Source organism: Typopeltis vanoorti, chromosome 14, assembly GCF_054136105.1.
Source record: "Typopeltis vanoorti isolate ZY-2024b chromosome 14, IOZ_Tvanoo_1.0, whole genome shotgun sequence".
NCBI classification, from domain to species: Eukaryota; Metazoa; Arthropoda; class Arachnida; order Uropygi; family Thelyphonidae; genus Typopeltis; species Typopeltis vanoorti.
Genome location: NC_143562.1, coordinates 14,661,952 through 14,680,930, shown reverse-complemented (window position 1 = coordinate 14,680,930; position 18,979 = coordinate 14,661,952). Strand labels below are relative to the sequence as shown.

The window sequence follows — 18,979 nt, the reverse complement described above, 5'->3', positions numbered from 1 at the left end:
GTCACGTCACGATTTTGATTCCAAGACCGTTTGATGAGGGGGGGTGGAATATTGTCCCCTTTCAAAATTTAATTTCTAACCTTAAACGAAGAATTAAGATAATGGTAGTTCAATTTCCTTAACGTTAGTATCCATACGTAATCTTATACGGTATTTGATCTGATTTACGGATTTTATAAAATAAACCCGGGTTACGTAGGCGAACATCGAGAAAGTCCAAAGCCATTTTAGTAACGGATATCCAAGAACAGGCTGTCTAATATTTATGGTGTTTTATCCGCTTGATTAATTTTTATTCTGTGTTATACTGGTTTTCTTCTGTATATTCAATATAATTTCAATGATCAGTTTAGTATTTATTCCGTTTTATTTCCTGGTTTTTCCCTTGTTTTTTTTCACCATAAAGAATATAAAGTCGAGTGACGGTTTAGAGCATCTAGATTGGTCAACACACAAAAATGGTCAACTGAAGTCTATTTCTATTTTCTCCTTCTTTCTCTTTTAATATTGCAATGTATGGTTTCCTTCTGCCCTCTGACTATCAACTGAATCTCTGCGCCACTTTTGTAATGTAAAGGCGAATGTTGACAGACTCCAACTGACAGTGTTTCTCTAGCATTTGGATAAATCTGATGAGAGGAAACTACCCACTAGGACCACATGGAATGACCAGCAATCACACTAAAAAAAAGGCCCGTAGAAGATCTTAAGATGATAATAGCTTAATAAGAAGAGTTCAATGCCAGACTCTATTAAAAGGCATTTGAATTATAAACACCAACCACGCCTCTTCTGAGCTTCTCCAAATTTTCCCACGCCTTATGTCCAAATATGGGTTAGGTGGGAGAGAGAAGAGTTCTTCTGTATAAAGAGAATGGCACTGGTGGTATTAATTAGCTGATGGGTCACTCTATAGTGACGAAGGTGGTTGTTCATGACCTTTTCTGTCCCTCTCGAGAGTATTAAAGTGAGGGCAATGGGATAGTTTTCCTTTATTGTGGAGAGGCTGGATAAAGGCAGGGTGTTTTAGTGCTGTTGGGTATGAATGCACAGGAAATACACGATGGTTATTAATTCTTGAGCGCAACAAGTAGGCAGGAACCACCTGGACGTGGAGATTTATTAGAATCAACACCGGTGAGAATATTTTTGATGTCGTTTTTGTGAAACATCAGATGAGGCAGGCTGTGATCATTTCGTGGTAGAGCAAGAGATGATTTGTCTTCATTGTTTCCAACAGTTGGAGGAAATGAGTGTTACGAAGAAACTGAAATCTTTTAAGTGATGTTACCATGGTAACATAAGCATGTGATGATGAAGACAAAGTGGAAGTTTTACCTACAGCTTTAGCAAGGACCCAGAAGGCTCGATGGCCATATGAGTAGAGGCAAACTTTTTTATGTGGCCCTTACAGAGTATACTTTTCTTGACTCATTACCGCATGTGCGATAAATTTTTGTCGACTGCTTTCATATTTTTTGGTGAACAAACGGTTTGGTAAGGGTGTTTTTTTTTTTTTTTTTTCATAAAGTAGGGAATGAAGGCCCTGATTTCAGAAAGGATTATATCATTTATTTGGTAGGAGAAAGTGTTGGAATCAAAAGCAGACACAGCAAAGGGGTTTAGACATCTAGTACATATTTCTTGTGACTGACGTCGATATAGTGGCAAGGCACGCAACGCAAATCACTGGTTACAAGAAGATCGATTTGGAAAAGAAAAAAAAAAAGGGAACAACTTCATGGTTGTTTCTAAAAGAGAAGAGTTAACATTTTTTAAACTCTTCTCCAACTCTGAATTTCATTTTCAACCTCCTCATCAACGGCAAAATGTTTGTCATCAACATACTGATTTCAGCAGAACAAACAGATGAACGCTGTTGTAGTGAGGTCGGGGTTGTAAAGTGGATGTTGGAGTTCAGTGAAGGCTGACGAAGTCCGACTAAACTGGTCTTCGATGTGATTGTTGGATGCCCATGCGAAAATTTCTAGACCGATTCGTAAACTGTTGCATGTGACGAACTCTTCTTGGTACACACAGGATGCATCCAATTATCAATTTGTTTTTCCGGAAGTCCTTTTGTTCACGAGAAACTCACAACAGCCTATTCTACATCTGTACGTTTCTCGACCTTCGTCGCCATTTTAGACTGCTTAACACAGCTAAAAACATGAGCATGCGCATCTTGTACATGTACCGTCATCATTCTAGCCTGTGCTGCTACCTGTGATGAATACTGAAACCAATCAACTTTTTATTGATATTAATAATAACACACAGAAACATTACGAAAAGAAGTTTCTTTATTGAACAATTCATTTAAGAGGTAGATATGTTCAAGGTTCCCGATTTTATTAATAATTAATATAGTGCGCAATAAGCATGCATGCCTGACAAATGAATAACAATTCGACATTTAATTCTCTGTTAATTTTTTTTTAATTCCTTCAACATAATCTCGAGTCATCTGTAAGGGCTCTTTGGTCAATTCTTCAAAATAAGGAAGTTCCTTTTTCATGTGTTTGATCCAAGCATGCAACTTAGGATAAGGACTCAAGTCATAGTTAGCTACCTGCAAAAAAAAGGGAATTTTCATCAAAGGCATTTTATTACTAATATACAAATTAAAAACTTCCACTATATAAAAATGCTATTCATCATTATAGAAAGAATATTGATCTATCATTATTTTTATATTACACATTTAAAAACATTACAAGAAACCAACAGTTGGAATAAAACAGCAGTACACCCACTAAAAATTTTAATAAGAAATACTGATAAAACCAATGGACTCTTGGAATACTCATTAACGGTTCTATATCGTCCCAGCGCCATATCTTTGCTGGAGTGCCACAGGGATCTCTACTGGCTCCATTGCTGTTTTCTGTATACATGTCAGACATCCCTCACAATCCGATGACTTCCATTTTAGCGCTGTATGCGGACGATACGGCAATACTAACCAGATCCCTCAGACCCCACTTCGTTACTAGAAAGCTTCAAGAAAACATTCTAAAGCTGGAGGGTTGGTTCTCTAGGTGGAGATTGGAAGTCAACCCCCTGAAAAGCTCAGCGGTTCTTTTCTCAAAAAGGCCAATGTCTCCTGCAGGAGATGTGTTACTATTCAATACTAAAATTCCCTGGCAGACAGAAACAAATTACCTGGGTGTAATTCTCGACAAAAAGCTATCTTTCAACCAACATATCAAGTCTGCATGTGCAAAAGCATCTAAAGCCATAGCTCAGATTTACCCGCTAATTAATAGAAATAGCAAGCTCAGCAACAGAATCAAATTGCAACTTTACCAGATGACGATTCGTCCCATAATCACCTATGCTTCTCCAGCCTGGAGCCACACCTCTAACGCTAACATTATCAAGATTCAGCGTGTGCAGAACAAGTGCTTGAGAATGATTCTGAACGCCCCGTGGTATGTTAGAAACAGCCAGCTCCATAGAGACACAAATATTCCATATATTCTCTCTTATCTACAATCCTTAGCTTCCAAGTTTTTTCTAAAGACGTCCACACACCCCAATGATTTGATTCAACAAGCTGCAGCATATGAGCCAACGGACATATTCAAATATAGAAGACCAAAAACTATATTAGCCTCCTATAACGATGCATAATCTCCATGCCCATTCAGGGCGAGCAAACTGCTCGTAAATTTTACCCTCACTGTAACCACGACAGATAGCGGGGAATATGAAAAGCATCTTGCTTCACCCTTAAAGACATAAATGTCAATTGTCAATTGGAATACTCATTGGGAGGATTGATTGTTCAATCGACCGTGAGATGCGGTGATTGATTCATTCAATCCAATACCCTTGGAGGGTAATGGATGGCAATGCTGTAACCAATGAAGTTCTAACTGAGGCTCGGCTATTGCTGTTACCCTCCTGCCATGATCAGAGCTTTAATAGCTCAATAACACCTTATCCCTACACTGTCCTCTACAGATAACGGGGAAGATGAAAAGCATTCTTGCTTCGCCCCTTTAAGCCAGTCCTTATAAGGACTAAGGAATACTCATTAGTGAGAATCGACCGTGAGATGCGGTGATTAATACCCTTGGAGGGTAATGGATGCAGTGCTGTAGCCAATGAAGTTCTAACTGAGGCTCGGCTATTGCTGTTACCCTCCTGCCATGATCAGAGTTTTAATAGCTCAATAACACCTAATTCCTACACTGTCCTCTACAGATAACGGGAAAGATAAAAAAGCATTCTTGCTTCGCCCCTTTAAGACAGTCCTTATAAGGACCAAGGAATACTCATGCATTTTTAGTTGCCCATTGCCAATTCGCATGGGTACTGTTTTTCTTAATTAAGCTCTGAAACTTTTCAATGTTTTTTTGTTAATTTTTAAAATATAATAATGCAAAGATTATTGAAAACTTTCAGGCATAAAATAATGACGAAAATTCATTATACCTTTAGAAGAACATGAAGTGAATCAAAATTACGATTCACATCATGTTAATTACACATTGTTTTCAATTCTGTCTGTCAGGTGAAACTCCGAAAACCTTCAAACGATATGTAGTTAATATGTAAATTAGTTTCTAGTTTTATATTTTTATCATTCGTATCAAACTATTAGTTGCAATAGTGTTAATTAGGCATTTTTTGCATGAGTTGAATAACAGGAAACGTCATGATGACCAGTAAGAAATACGCAGTTTGGTGACGTCACTTGTGCTAAGTAAGTACAAGTACATGCGCCGAGTTGGATTTATGTGCAGAATACCGAAAAGATCTTAGCGAGCATATACTTGAAACGAAAAAATAAACAGAATTTTTTGCTTCAAAATATTTGTACTACTTAAAATTTTTCAATTTTGATGAATATATTAATAAATGTTAATTTATTAATATGCATCAGATGCGAAGATTGCCAGGGCAATCAGGGATGCTACTGATATACACTGGAAATCTAGACTAACGAAAATGGTGGTCAGTTTAATGTTAATAAGTGTAAAGTTATACACTTTGGCGTGGTTAGAGTTCCAGCGGCATATTATATTAGCGGGGTTATGCTACAAGAAACTGACGAGGCAAGGGATCTTGGTGTATTGTTGGATAGGAATTTAAAGTTCAAAGGTCACATAGCAAACGTTGCATATACAACTCCGAGGATAATTGATATTTTGAAGCGAATTTTCACATGTAAAGATGAGGAAGTAATATTGCCTCTTTAGAAGGCTTTGATAAGACTACACTTTGATTACTGTGCGCAGATTTGGTCTCCTGGGAGAAAGAAGCCGTGGAAAGGGTGCAAAGAAGAGTTACAAAGATTATATCTGGATTATGGGATTTAGATTATGAGGACAGATTGCGAGTATGAGGATTACAGACTCTGGTTAACAGGAGAAAGAGGAGTGATATGATAGAGGTCTATAAACTTTTGAATGAATGTTATAGCATTTCGGATGATGAAATTTTCGTTATATGGAAGTCGGGGAGAGAACACGGGGGAATTCATGGACGTTAAGGTTGTTCTCAGTCAAGAAAGGGTTAAGAGCTAGGTTTTTTTCCCAGAGAGCAGTGAGTTAGTGGAATAATTTGCCCTTAGGGGTAGTGAGTGCATCTAGTGTAAATGAATTTAAGGGAAGGTAGCTAGGTTGGGTAATTTACAGTCTCCCTCGATGAGTCCTTGAATCGCTGGAGATCTTAGATAATAATAATAAATCTTTAACAAGAAATTATGTTCTTGTTTTCATAGATCTCAATAAGCAAACAAAGTTTATAAGAAAAATACTTGGAAAGCGACTCGCATCATAACCTATGCAACATACAAGTGTTGTGAAAGTAAACTGGTTTGGTGCATCATGGGATACAAAGATCAGCTAGCATGTGAAATTGTTATTTACGCACGTTATCGTAGCTTAGTCCGAGCAATTTTTTTTCCAATAAAATATCAATGAAAAAACTATAATTCCAGTCGGATTCGAAGAACGCGAAGAATCTTTATCAGGGATTGACAGAGTATCCTAGATCTCTGTAATTTATTACTTCTGCTCTTTCTACTATTCATAAATCAATATTCATAAACGGCAATCATATATTCTTACCTCCGTCAAGATGAGTCCTGCAAAGATGGAAAGATCGGCCAAAGTGAGGTGATCGCCAGCTACGTATTTGTGCTTGCTAAGGAATCCGTCCAAGAGCGTCAGAGCATTTTTCAAGTTCTCTTTCTTGTCTTCTGGAGCTGGCTTCCCTTCAAACAGTTCCGGATACTAAAAATAAATAAAAGAAACAAAATAATAAAAGCGTCAAATATCTTGAGGTGCATAAAGTACTTTAATAAAAATATTTTACATCAAAAATAAACAATGGCAATTTTTGCTATCAAATCACTCAGTCTAAAAATCTATCATTATTAGTAGAAAACACAATATAATAATTTGATTAAAAAGTTTATTAAAAAAAAACACAACGTGATCGCTAAAATTCCATGAACTTGAGCTATAGTCCGTGTTCAAGTTCTATTGTTGTACACTTGTGCGTGTGTGGAACCACGCGATCTCCAGTATCTGATAGTAGAGCTGAAAGAGTCAGGCAAATTATAGCTGAGATTATTGTTCATATGAAGAGGGTCCAAGGTGATTTCTTTTGACTCGACAATGCGGCGTTCTACCTCATCGTGGCAAATGTGTAGGTTTGAAGTTGATGTCCAATTTACTTCATGTTGGCGGCTTTCGTTATTCGTATGTATTGAAAACAGGACATGGCCTGGTAGGGCAGTAGCTCTGGTTCTCTTGTAAACAATGTCTCTCTGGTGTTCCTCGAGACGTAGGAGGATAGATTTCTCCGTTTGGCCATAGTAAGGTTTTCCGCACGCACATGTGACTTTATATACACCTGGGAATTGTAGAAGGTCGTGAGATTGTACGTGAGGTAGTTGCTGAAACTTGATCTTATTTTTGGAAGAGTCGAGAAGCAAGATTGTATGTTAAATTTCTTTGAGATTCTACTCAGTTTTTTTGGATAGTGTGCTGATATATGGCAAGGAGATATAACCTTTGGAGTCGTCCTGTGTCTCTACGTTGACGGTGGGATAATTGTTTGTTGATACTTTTTAAAGAGTAGCCATTGCTTTTAAAGGTCCATTTAAGATATTGTAGTTCTTTTTTTAGTTCTTCTTCATCTGACAGTACAGATCTTGCACGATTCGCAAGAGTTTATATAATACCCAACTTTTGCGCTGGATGGTGATGTGAGGACGCATGCAAATATCTATCCGTGTGCGTTGGATTTCTAAATATAGAGACTTTTATTGATTCAGGCGTCTTGGTGAGTTTAACATCTAGGAAACAGAGGGAACTATTTTCTTCAATCTCCATGGTCGATTTGATAACCTGCGAATATTCTCAATACCGTGTTCCCATATGAGGAATATATCGTCCACATATCTAAGCCAAATTCTTGGTTTTAAACTAAAAGAAGAGATTGCAATATATATACACACGCATACATATATGGTTGAAGAGCGAACACGTTAGCAGTTGGTCAACACGCCGAATAGTTACAAATAGCCTTCGGCTGCAACTATCTTCTAACCTCCTGTTTTCTGAATATTTTCGTCGCAGTTTATACTGTATAAAAATTATTTTTATAAGATATTTTAGTTTGCTCACAATTCATAAACGGAGTCGAGGTGATTGTCTTTGTTTTTAAAAGAAAAGACCAGAATTTCAAATGACGGCTACGGTCCAAGGAACGTTTTCAACTGAAGGAGTTAGTCCACCCCATGGAGATCGCATGCAATTATCACGCATGAATAAAATTCCCACTTACCAGTACTTCAGATAGAGATTTATACAGAGTTCCAATACCGAAGTAGAACATTCGATCAACCACCGCCCTCTTCTGAGGATCCTTCGGGTAGAGAGAACTGTCAGGTGCATACTTGTTCACTAAGTAAGCCATAATAGCTCGGCTATTCGTAAAGAGAGAAAAAAAGAAAATGATTATGAAAACATAAGTCGAGTCATAACATGAATCGATTTGTGTTTTTCTATTTTTCATTAGACGGTTTGCAAATTTATATCGCATTTTATTCATTATTTTCAGAATTCAATTAAAATATACAGAATAAAATAAATAAATAAATAAAAATGAATATATTAATAGTAATAAATCATCTAAATATCTAAAAAAAATAAATAGAATTAAATAATGCACCATTAAATTTATACAATAAGTAAACTATGTTAAAATTTTGAATAAAAAGTACTAAATATAATCCTGGAGGGAGTTGAATCGACCGTGAGATGCAGTGATTGATACCCTTGAACGTAATGGATGGCAATGATGTTACCCTCTGCCATGATCAGAGCTTTAACAGCTCAATAACACCTTATCCCTACACTGTCCTCTACAGATAACAGGGAAGATGAAAACCATTCTTGCTTCGCCCCTTTAAGACAGTTCTTATAAGGATAAGGATACTAAACCTGGACGGAGAGAGAGAGAAGATGAAAGATGAGTCCTTTTTAGAACTTCCAGGGTAACGAATGGCAATGCTGTAGCCAACGAAGTTTGAGCTGAGGCTCGGCTATTGCCGTTACCCAGCCATGACTAGAGCTTTTCAGCTCAATAACATTCCATCCACACAGATTTTCTTCATTCAGATGACGGGATAAAGAGTCAAGGACTCAGTCCATCTCCCAGTTCTTTTAAGAACATAAGAACACAAAACCTGGTAAGGTGGAGAAGAGATTTACCCAGGGGGGTAATGGATGGCAATGAAGCTCTAACTGAGGCTCGGCTATTGCCATGATCAGAGCTTTAATAGCTCAATAACACCTTATCCCTACACTGTCCGCTACAGATAACGGGGAAGCTGAAAAGCATTCTTGCTTCGCCCCTTTAAGCCAGTCCGTTTAAGGACACAAAATCTGGTTAGGTGGAGAAGAGATTTACCCAGGGTGGTAATGGATGGCAATGAAGCTCTAACTGAGGCTCGGCTATTGCCATGATCAGAGCTTTAATAGCTCAATAACACCTTATCCCTGCACTGTCCGCTACAGATAACGGAGAAGCTGAAAAGCATTCTTGCTTCGCCCCTTTAAGCCAGTCCGTTTAAGGACACAAAATCTGGTTAGGTGGAGAAGAGATTTACCCAGGGTGGTAATGGATGGCAATGCTGTAGCCAATGAAGTTCTAAATGAGGCTATGCTATTGCTGTTAACTCCCTGCCATGATCAGAGCTTTATACAGCTCAATAACACCCTATCCTTAAATTGTCCTCTACAGATAACGGGAAATATCAAAAGCAATCATGCTTCGCCCATCTAGCCATTCCTTTTTAAGGACACAAAATCTTTGGACAATATCAAATTTCATGTTAATTTCTCCTAAAGAGCAAAGTCATTGTGATCTTAAAATGTTACTTTTCCCCCCGAAAATACAATCGACCGTGAGATGCGGTGATTAATGCCCTTGGAGGGAAATGGATGGCAGTGCTGTAGCCAATGAAGTTATAACTGAGGCTCAGCTATTGCTGTTATCCTCCTGCCATGATCAGAGCTTTAATTGCTCAATAACACCTTATCCCTACACTGTCCTCTACAGATAACGAGGAAGATGAAAAGAATTCTTGCTTTGCCCCTTTAAGCCAGTCCTTATAAGGACTATAAGGACACAATAGACGAGGGGAAAATTTTTTGGAATGAGATAGTGAAGTGGGATAGCGGATAGTGATCTTCAACACAGCGTTCTGTTTGTTATCTCACTGAAATGTTCTCAGGCCCTCTCCTGTTCCCTGCCCAGTGCCCGGCAGTGGCCTTCTGCGTTTAAAAAGGAGATTTCCATTTTCGGTCTACACTCGGTTGTAGGAAGGGACAAGACAGGTCCTGTTCCACGCGAAACGCCCTTCAAACTACAGATTAGGCTTAATCATGAATACCCAATATGATGACTTAAACTTCAAGGAACTCCCTGCAGTTTTCAAGCATGTTGGATACCTCATTAACTCCAAATGGCCCGGTTGTGTAGAGATACACCAGATTACTGAAGTCGAATCAGAGGACTACCAACCCCCTGATCCACTTTCCGGCACTTCTCAATATAACACCAGGGAGGTTATGTCACCAGCTATCGGCTTTCCCCTAGTGGAGTCATATGACTCTACAAACTATCAGGTGGTCAGTAGAAAGAAGCGTAAAAAGGAGTCTCCAGTTACAGAACATGAAACAACAGCAGAAGCAGAGGCTCAGGTCAAAGATAGGATAGCACAGATAGACACATCGGTACAGCCCGTTGAAAGAGCAGTTTCAGGGAACGCAGCGGCTTAGCCAAAAGAAAGAATTCTACCAGTGATTCTAAGATCTAAAGATAAATGGTCGACAGTAGCAGAGGTGATGAAGAACATCGAAATCAAGTTAACTTCTGCTAAAAATACAAATGAAGGTGTCCGCATTCAACCAGAAGGAGCGTCGGACTACCGTCGGCTTACTAAATTTATGGACGAGCTGAAAATTCCATATCATACATTCCAGCTAAAAAGCGAGAAAAACTTAAAGGCAGTAATTAGAGGTCTAGTGGAATCAATAACGTCAGAGGAGATAGCCGCTGACCTCAAGTCACAAAGAACGTATAAAAGTCTCGCGCATGTACCGCGCAGACAAACGTCCCGTGCCTGTGGTTTTAGTAGAAATTTGTAAAGACCAGAGAGAAATATATGACCTAAAAATTGTTTGCAAACCTAGTAATTAAGACAGAGCCTCTCAGAAGGAAAATATCTGCAGGTCAATGCCACCACTGCCAGAAATATGGGCATGCGCAGAATCTTTGTAGAGCAGAGTACAAGTGCGTTAAATGTGGAGGCAATCATCCCTCTCATACATGTTCTAAACCACGCACTACTCCCGCTAATTGCGGTGGGCCACACCCGGCAAACTACAAAGGTTGCTCATCCCATCCATCTAATCTGTCTAAAGCTGGAGAAACAGGAGTCCCGTCAATTCAGAAGCGTGCTACACCTCCTACGCCAGAAAACCTTTGCGAGCTTCTACAAGTAACAGATCGTACGCCTCAGTGGTTTCCTCACACACACACCAAATCGGCAGAAAATATACCAAGCAGTCAAAACTCCGCCGCGATGTTTTTTGCCATTTTAGGAGAAATGCTAACGGAATGCAAATCCAATCCAAACCAGGCTGATACAAACAGATTTCTTAAAAATACCCAAGTCATATTCTCAATCATTAATGGATAATTCAACCATCACAATAAATTCCATACAGGGCGCATTCTTGAATGCCAGTGGACTAAACATTAATCTCCTGGAATTGGAACAATTTGCTGCTCGTTATAGAGTGGACATCCTTTTAATCAACGAGACTCACCTCCTGCCATATGATAACCACAAACTAAGATGCTACACACTACTCAGGAATGATAGGCTCAACGCCAGAGGGGGTGGCATAGCTATCTTCATCAAAAAAAAAAAAAAAAAAGATACAATGAGATCAAGACAATAACGACCACAAACCTGGAAGAAACTGGAATTGAGATACACACCAACAATACAGGCATACTAAAACTATATTCTGTTTACAACCTCCAAGCAAATCACTACTAGCTGCGGATCTCTCCCAGCTCCTCGACACAAATGAAGCAACAATAATGGCAGGAGACCTAAACGCTAAAAATCCAGCGTGGAATAGTAGAAACACCAACAACAATGGGAGGAGCCTACACAAGTTTGCTATGACAAGAAACATCACCAAGCAGGTCCTGCCGAACCAACACACTACGAACTGCTGGGAAAACTTGATGTGCTGGATATAGCCATCTTCAGGAACACCTCGTATCAATTCCAGTTACAGGTTGATAATGATCTCAGCTCCGACCATAACCCAGTTCTACTAAGCCTAGGTGAGGAAACAGAAATTATTCCCAACCAGTCCTGCACAAATTTTAAAAAGCTCAATGCAACTCTCTGCAACATCACAGGCCTTGTCCCAACCATCTCCTCTTCCAAAGACGTGGACACAGCGATCAATAAACAAGAAAGCATAATCCAAACTGGCCTTGCAACAGCCTGCACCGTTACCGCTCCAGCTCAAGATAGCCTGCTCCCAGAGGAGGCTCTAAAGCTTATCCGAAACAAAAACAGGATCGGACGTCGCTACCATGCAACTCTATCGCCCAAGTATAAAGAATAGTTAAACAGGGTGACAAACCTAGTCCGATATGCGATCAAACACCCTAAGAACCAGCTATGGGAGAGGAAACTAAAATCCTAAACACCAAAGACAACTCATTATGGAAAATGACTAAAGCCCTACGCAGCGACCGCCCCAACATACATCTAATCCATGGAGAAAGAGGCACAGTCTACCAAGACGATGAAAAAGCAGACGCTCTGGAGCTGCAGTTTCAACCAAACTACACTCATGCGGATTTGCATTTCATCGAAAAAATCCTCAGACAAGTACGCTGTGCACTTCACCATCCCACCAGACGTGAGAACGCAAGCTATCCTACTCCAAGAAAATATACCAAATCATCAAGAACCTCAATAACAGAAAAGCAAAAGGTCCTGATCAGATTTCAAACAAAATTATAAAGGCACTCCCTCACAAAACAATAATGCATCTAGTGGCTATCATCAACGCAGTGCTAAGACTCAACTACTTCCCCACTCGCTGGAAGCAGGCAGATATACTCCTCATACACAAGCCAGGGAAAGCACTTCAGTTCCCCCAGAATTACAGACCTATCAGCCTCTTGTCAGGCCTGGGGAAAATCGCAGAAAAAGTAATACTAAAACGCCTACAAATCGAAACGGACAATCTAGACCTAATCCCAAAAGAACAATTTGGTTTTCGCACAGGTCGCTGCACAACTCAACAGGCTCAGACTTATAGAATACCTAACTACTGGATTCAATTGGAAACAACATATAGGGGAAATCTTCCTGGACGTGGCGAAAGCCTTCGATAAAGTGTGGTACAAAGGTCTCATCCACAAACTAATAACAGCAAAATACTCACTAAATGTCATCCAAATCAGACTCATCTGAAGGACCGAAAATTTCAAGTGAAACAGCGTGGCCTCAGATCCTCTGCAAGACGTATCATAGCAGGGGTCCCTCAAGGCTTCCTTCTATCGCCACTACTCTTCAATATTTACATCTCAGACGTTCAAAACACTCCAACCATCATGGCATTTTATGCAGATGACATGGCGATACTAGCCAGATCACTCAAGACACACCTAGCCACACAGCGACTACAAAATGCAGCAAGAAATCTTGAAAAATGGTTTCAAAAATAGAGAACTGATATCCCATGGCAAAAAGAAGTAAAATACCTAGGAATCAAACTAGATAACCGACTTAAGTTCAACTCCCACATCTCTCATGCCTGCAACAAAGCTAAGTCAGCAATAGATCAACTCTACTCAACCGAAGAAGCAAAGTCAGTCCAGAAAACAAACTAAGAATATACAAAGCAATTGTCAGACCCACATTAACTTACGGTTCACCAGCGTGGAGCCACACCTCCCCTAGCAACATCGAAAGATTACAAATAATCCAAAATAAATGCCTCCGAATGATTTTCGATGCCCCATGGTTTGTAAAGAACACTATCCTCCACCAAGACGGAAACCTGCCAGACATACCTACGTTTCTCTTCCAGATAGCAGTTGGGATGGAATTATCCTCAGGCATCACTCCATCCCAACCATCTCACTCGTGAATCATCAGATTACGATGAAAAAGGCAGATGGAAACACAAACGCGGCTCTGATTGCAGATTGAAATAATTCTACACAGCCCTAATCAGGGGGAGTCAGGTGCTCAGAAATTTCTTTCATTAAATAATTAAAATGTATCGTTTATGGGATAAAAATCCAAGGGATTGATGTCCATCTTGCCATGGAGGTCAACAGACTTCTATGGCATTCACTGTCTTTATGTAGTTTTTCCGAAAGGAGTTTATGTCAATTCATAGGTTTCTGTTTTGTTAGTATTATTAATCGAGGAAATCAATACATTCAAGTATAACTTCTTCATTTCCTCTATGTAAAAACATATCGAATAAAAAAAAACACTTAATTACACTTCAAATTACTTACCTTTCCCATAAGATGAATCCATTGTCGTCTATTGTAGGAACAGTATGTTGAGGATTTATCTAAGGGGAAAAAAAATTCAAATTAAAGGTTCTCTAACAAAATGTTCATAACAGGTCACAATTAAACGAATACGCAAATAATTCTATAAGAATTAAATTAATTAATTAATCGCACATTCATCACATCTTTCGAAATTCTTGAAAGAGAAGTGGAAAACAGTACGCGTATATTTGCATCTTCCTCCCCTCCATTCTTGTGTAAGCACAGCCAATGGAAATCATTTAAAGAACAGAATGTTAAAAAAAAAGCTAAGTTTAAAAACAACATGCCATCAAGTGTTGAAATATTTGATTACATTAATGAGTAACCTACAGCAACCAAAATATGCAATGAGCATCCATCAGATGAGAATAGTTTCGAAATAGATTCTAGTTCGAAAGACTTCTGTCTCGGACGTGATAATATTTATATTTTCCCCCCTTCTCATCTTCACACATTAGGTTATTCCGACAAATACGTACCTCCCTACCCTTGAGATAAAGTTGTTTTAATTAAACGTATTTATTTTTTTAAAAAAAACTTGATAAAATAACTTTTCTTCTATCTTGTTCTTCCTAACATGGATTTTAGGCCAAGTGGCCTGTTCCGGTCTGATGCCATCTCTTTCTTGGTCTTCCGATTCTTCGTTTTCCACTTATTTTGTATCTGTATAATATTTTTGGTAGTCTGCTGTTGTCCATTCGATTTAAATATTATAGCCATTTTTGTTTATACTGTCTTATGTAGTAATTAATTGGTTTTATTTTCAGGGATTTTAAGATTTCTTCATTTGTTTTGTGGTCCCACTTGGTATATCCAGCTATTATTTTGAGGAACTTCATTAGTGCTGTTTGAATTCGTTTTTCATCTTTCCTTTTCATGGTCCATGTTTCGCTTCCGTATAGTGGAGATGGTTTTGACAAGACATTATATAGTCTGATTCTAGTGTGTTTTTGCACTATGGATGGCTTAAATATATTATTTATTATGCCATTTACTTTGACAAAGTTTGATATTTTAGTGTCTATGTCTTTTTCTTCTTCCTATGATAGATCCCAAATATCTGAAAGTGTTTACTTGTTCTAGTAGTTTATTATCTATCACTATTTTCTTCTTATTGGGTTTTCTCCTTTGAATGCCATTATTTTTGTTTTTACTTTAGATATTGTTATATTATATTGCTTTGAGATATCATTTAATGATCTTTGTAAATCATCTTCTGATGTAGTTAATACTATTTGATCATCTGCAAACAGCAGTGTATCTATCTTCATTTGCGGGGTTATTTGTATACCAAATGGGTTACGCTGTTTCCAGATTGTTATAATTTTATTTATTTATATATATATATATATATATATATATATATATATATATATATATATATATATATATACATATACACCGTATATTTAATATAATGTTATATTTAAAAGCAGAGGTGATTGGGTACATCCTTGTCATATCATACTCCTCGTGATATATCTTTTATATCTTTCCATTCTGAGATGTTTTCTAATTCTAATAATTCTAATTTAACTGCTATTTTATTTCCTGTATATATTTCTTGAATGGATTGTAAAAGTTGGTGTGGTATGTTTAAATCGGTTAATATTTTAAGCAATTTTTGTCTACTAATTTTGTCAATGGCTTTTTTAAGGTTCAATATTTTAGTAAATCAAACCCATCGCTAACCTCTACAAAAGGATTCCTTCAAGAAACACATTCTATTCTAACAGCAGTCGCTAACGAACCTAAATAACCTTCTCCCGGATTCACTACAGATTGTATCTTGGAATGCCAACGGCCTAGTTAAAGGCAACTCGGGGACGCCGAGGATTGTATTCTTGTAAGTTCTCAAGTCCACTTAAGAAAATTTTCATAGTTTCTACAAACATTCAGATTTGAAATAATTTGGATCTAATATACAATTTGCCGATGTAATTTTATTTCGCCGAAATGTAGCCGTAGGGCTCTTTCTTTTAGTAATAGACAATTCGGATGATCCTAGACGTAGTCCAACACCAGGGCAACTCGTTGCAAAGGTGGAAAAAGCTACGCGCTTCTTGCAGCCTTTCAGAAATCAAGAATATCTGGAATTGCGCGCGTTCTGAGCAGTTCTCAGTTATCAGATCGACTGTCGCGGTTTCGCAGTGCTTGTGTACAAGTGACCCTTATTTTACATAAAAATGGCCCCAAAGTGCAAGAGCGGTCATTTGTGGTCCTTTATGTAGATGACTCACGAGTGTGATGCTTGGCAATTCGGATATGCCAAAGCGAAGCCTAAAAAAAAAAAAAAAGAAAAATAGAAAACGCGTGCTGATGTTGCTAATATTCCATTCACATTCAGATAACTTTATTATAGCATGTTGTTATAATTATTCTATTTTCTTATTCTCTTACTGTGTCTAATTTATAAATTAAATTTTATCATAGGTATGTATGTATAAGAAAATGCACAGTATATGTAGGGTTCAGTACTGTCCCGCGGATAGTTTCAAATATTCGCGGGATGTCTTGGAACGTAACCCCCGCGGATAACGGGGAGACTACTGTATCTTTCTGCCAAGTTATTAAATGATTACCCAGTAAAGCTATTGTACATTTTGGTAACATCATAAATGCAATCCTCAATGTATTTTCCTCCCTCTTGGAAAATTGCTGTCGTCCCACTTTAGAAACCGGGCAAAGATCCACATCAACCTCAAAATTCTCGCCCGTTTAGCTTGCTATCAAATCTAGGAAAACTTTCTGAAAAAATCATCCTCTTCAGACTTCAAGAAACAGTCAACAATCTAAAAATCATTCCAGAAGAAGAATTTGGCTTTCGTCGATATTATAGCACCGCCCAACAAATACACAGGCTGATCGAATACATCACCGCCGGATAAAAATAGAAACGACATCCTGGTGCGGCATTCCTTGACATCGCAAAGGCTTTTGACAAAATTTTGCACTATGGGCTACTGTATAAACTCATAAGTTTGTACAGTAGCCCATAACATTCCATTGAAGATGATTCAATTAATCAAATCATATCTCATGAAGAGAAAGATGCACCTCAAGAGAAACGGAATAGTCTTAACCCAATGTCGTATTTTGGTTGGGGTTCCACAAGGATTCTTTCTGGCCCGGATTCTATTTTTAATCACATGGTAGATATCGCGTATAACCCCATATCATCCATTATGGCTCTTTATGCAGATGACTCACGGCTGTTTTAGCTAGATCTCTTCATCCACACACTTTGTAACCAAAACACTTCAAGTAAACATTCTAAAACTAGAACAATGGTTCTCTGACTGGAGATTGCAAGTTAACCCTAAGAAAAGTATAGCTATACTCTTCACTAGAAGACTAGCATCTACATTGTGATGCTAGTCTTCTAGTGAATTGTTCTGTTTATTACCAAAATCCAATGGCAAACAGAAGCCAAGTATCTCGGAAGTCTGCTCGACAAAAGGTTAAGCTTCAACAACCATATTACGAACATATGTGCAAAGGTATCCAAAGCCATCGCTCAACTCTACCCCCTGACAACGGGGAGTATTAAAAGCATTTTGCTTCACTTTATGAAATAATAACGTTCTGGGTTGGTATGAGGCTATCATATCTTTATTAGAAGTTTAAAAACGTCCTGAGTATAAAACATATCGGATACTTTAGGACAGTGTTTCTCAATCTGTGGTCCGCAGGCAGACTTAAATTAATTAAATAAATATATTTTTTTAATTATCCAAACAAAAATTAAAATTGAATAAGTAAGTAAACATTATTAAAATCAAATGGAGACTTAAAAAAAAAATAAATAAAAAAATAGCTTCAGAATGTTCAAAGGCGGAAGCTTGTTCACTTCACCCCTCTTTTATTATTCTTCATTCTGCCGCTAAATATGTAGCGGCGAAATGACGAATAATAAAAGAGGGGGTGAACAACAATATAGTTTTATTGCCATAGGCAGTAAGGCAAGATTTTTTACACGCCAAAAAACTGTCGCCAGGGGCGGATCATTCCCCTCCCCCAGCTATGCCTCTGTAACTTAGTGGTACTCAGAATTGTTTTAGGCATTTTGCTGGTCCTTGGGGCTTAGAAAGGTTGAGAAACGCTGGTTACTTTGCAATACTAAACATACAGTAGTTCGTTACGCAATGCCTAACCGTGAAAGTCGTGAATTTACGAGGACTCTACATAACAGGATATGAGCATGCGTCGTCAGTAGAAAGAAAAAAAAAAAAACGTGTTTTCTCTGTAATAGTAAAAAACAGCTTCTACTGCTTAAAAACGTTTAACTTACACGTATATTATTGTCACAATAACGCAGGATAAATCATTCGATAGTACTTTCAAAATTCTCTTATCTGAAAGCCTTGGGAGCGAGAGTATACAGTATCGGACCTAGTTTGAAAATATTTTTAATTTTGCTTGCTATTTATTTTATTTATTAATTATTATTAATCAATGTAATATAATATATAAAAATAATAAATTAATATTTATTATTTTTATATATTATACATTTATTAATTAATAATTTAATTATATTTGTGAAATGCAGTTTTAATCATGAAATTAACTTTGCTAAAGTTCAAACGAAGTTAAAATTCCAGTTAAACACTAATCAACTTACTTCAAGAAATTCGGGCTTTAGGAATTCCTTAGTTTGCCAATCCAATTCCTTGAGTTTCAACTCAATTCCAAGGTGTTTAGCGGCATATTCAACTGCAAGGCAAGGAGGGCTTCCCTTCATTTTGTACAACAAGATAGTCATGATTGGTTTCGTTAGCTACTAACAACTAAACTACGAACTAACGCGTCCTTAGGGAAACTACAAAGTGAA

At 37.9% G+C, this 18,979-nt stretch overlaps 1 protein-coding gene across 1 annotated transcript; it reads right to left on the bottom strand.

The window, feature by feature from the left end:
* Positions 1–2,285: 2,285 nt before the first annotated feature.
* LOC150099246 (glutathione S-transferase 1-like) lies at positions 2,286–18,979 on the bottom strand. Its single transcript, XM_090403703.1, has 5 exons — positions 18,770–18,979; positions 14,104–14,162; positions 7,810–7,951; positions 6,084–6,248; positions 2,286–2,572 (listed from the first exon to the last, which is right to left on the bottom strand). The coding sequence occupies exons 1-5, from the start codon at positions 18,908–18,910 to the stop codon at positions 2,417–2,419; spliced, it is 663 nt and encodes a 220-aa protein (XP_090259829.1). The 5' UTR covers positions 18,911–18,979; the 3' UTR covers positions 2,286–2,416.

What these genes read in the sequence shown, in the direction of transcription:
- LOC150099246 (XM_090403703.1), bottom strand. Translation starts at nt 18,910, where the DNA reads ATGACTATCTTGTTGTACAAAATGAAGGGAAGCCCTCCTTGCCTTGCA. An exon ending in TAAAGCCCGAATTTCTTGAA is followed by an intron (nt 14,163 to 18,769) that starts GTAAGTTGATTA and finishes TTTTCCCCTTAG; the next exon opens with ATAAATCCTCAACATACTGT. An exon ending in GGATTCATCTTATGGGAAAG is followed by an intron (nt 7,952 to 14,103) that starts GTAAGTAATTTG and finishes CTTTACGAATAG; the next exon opens with CCGAGCTATTATGGCTTACT.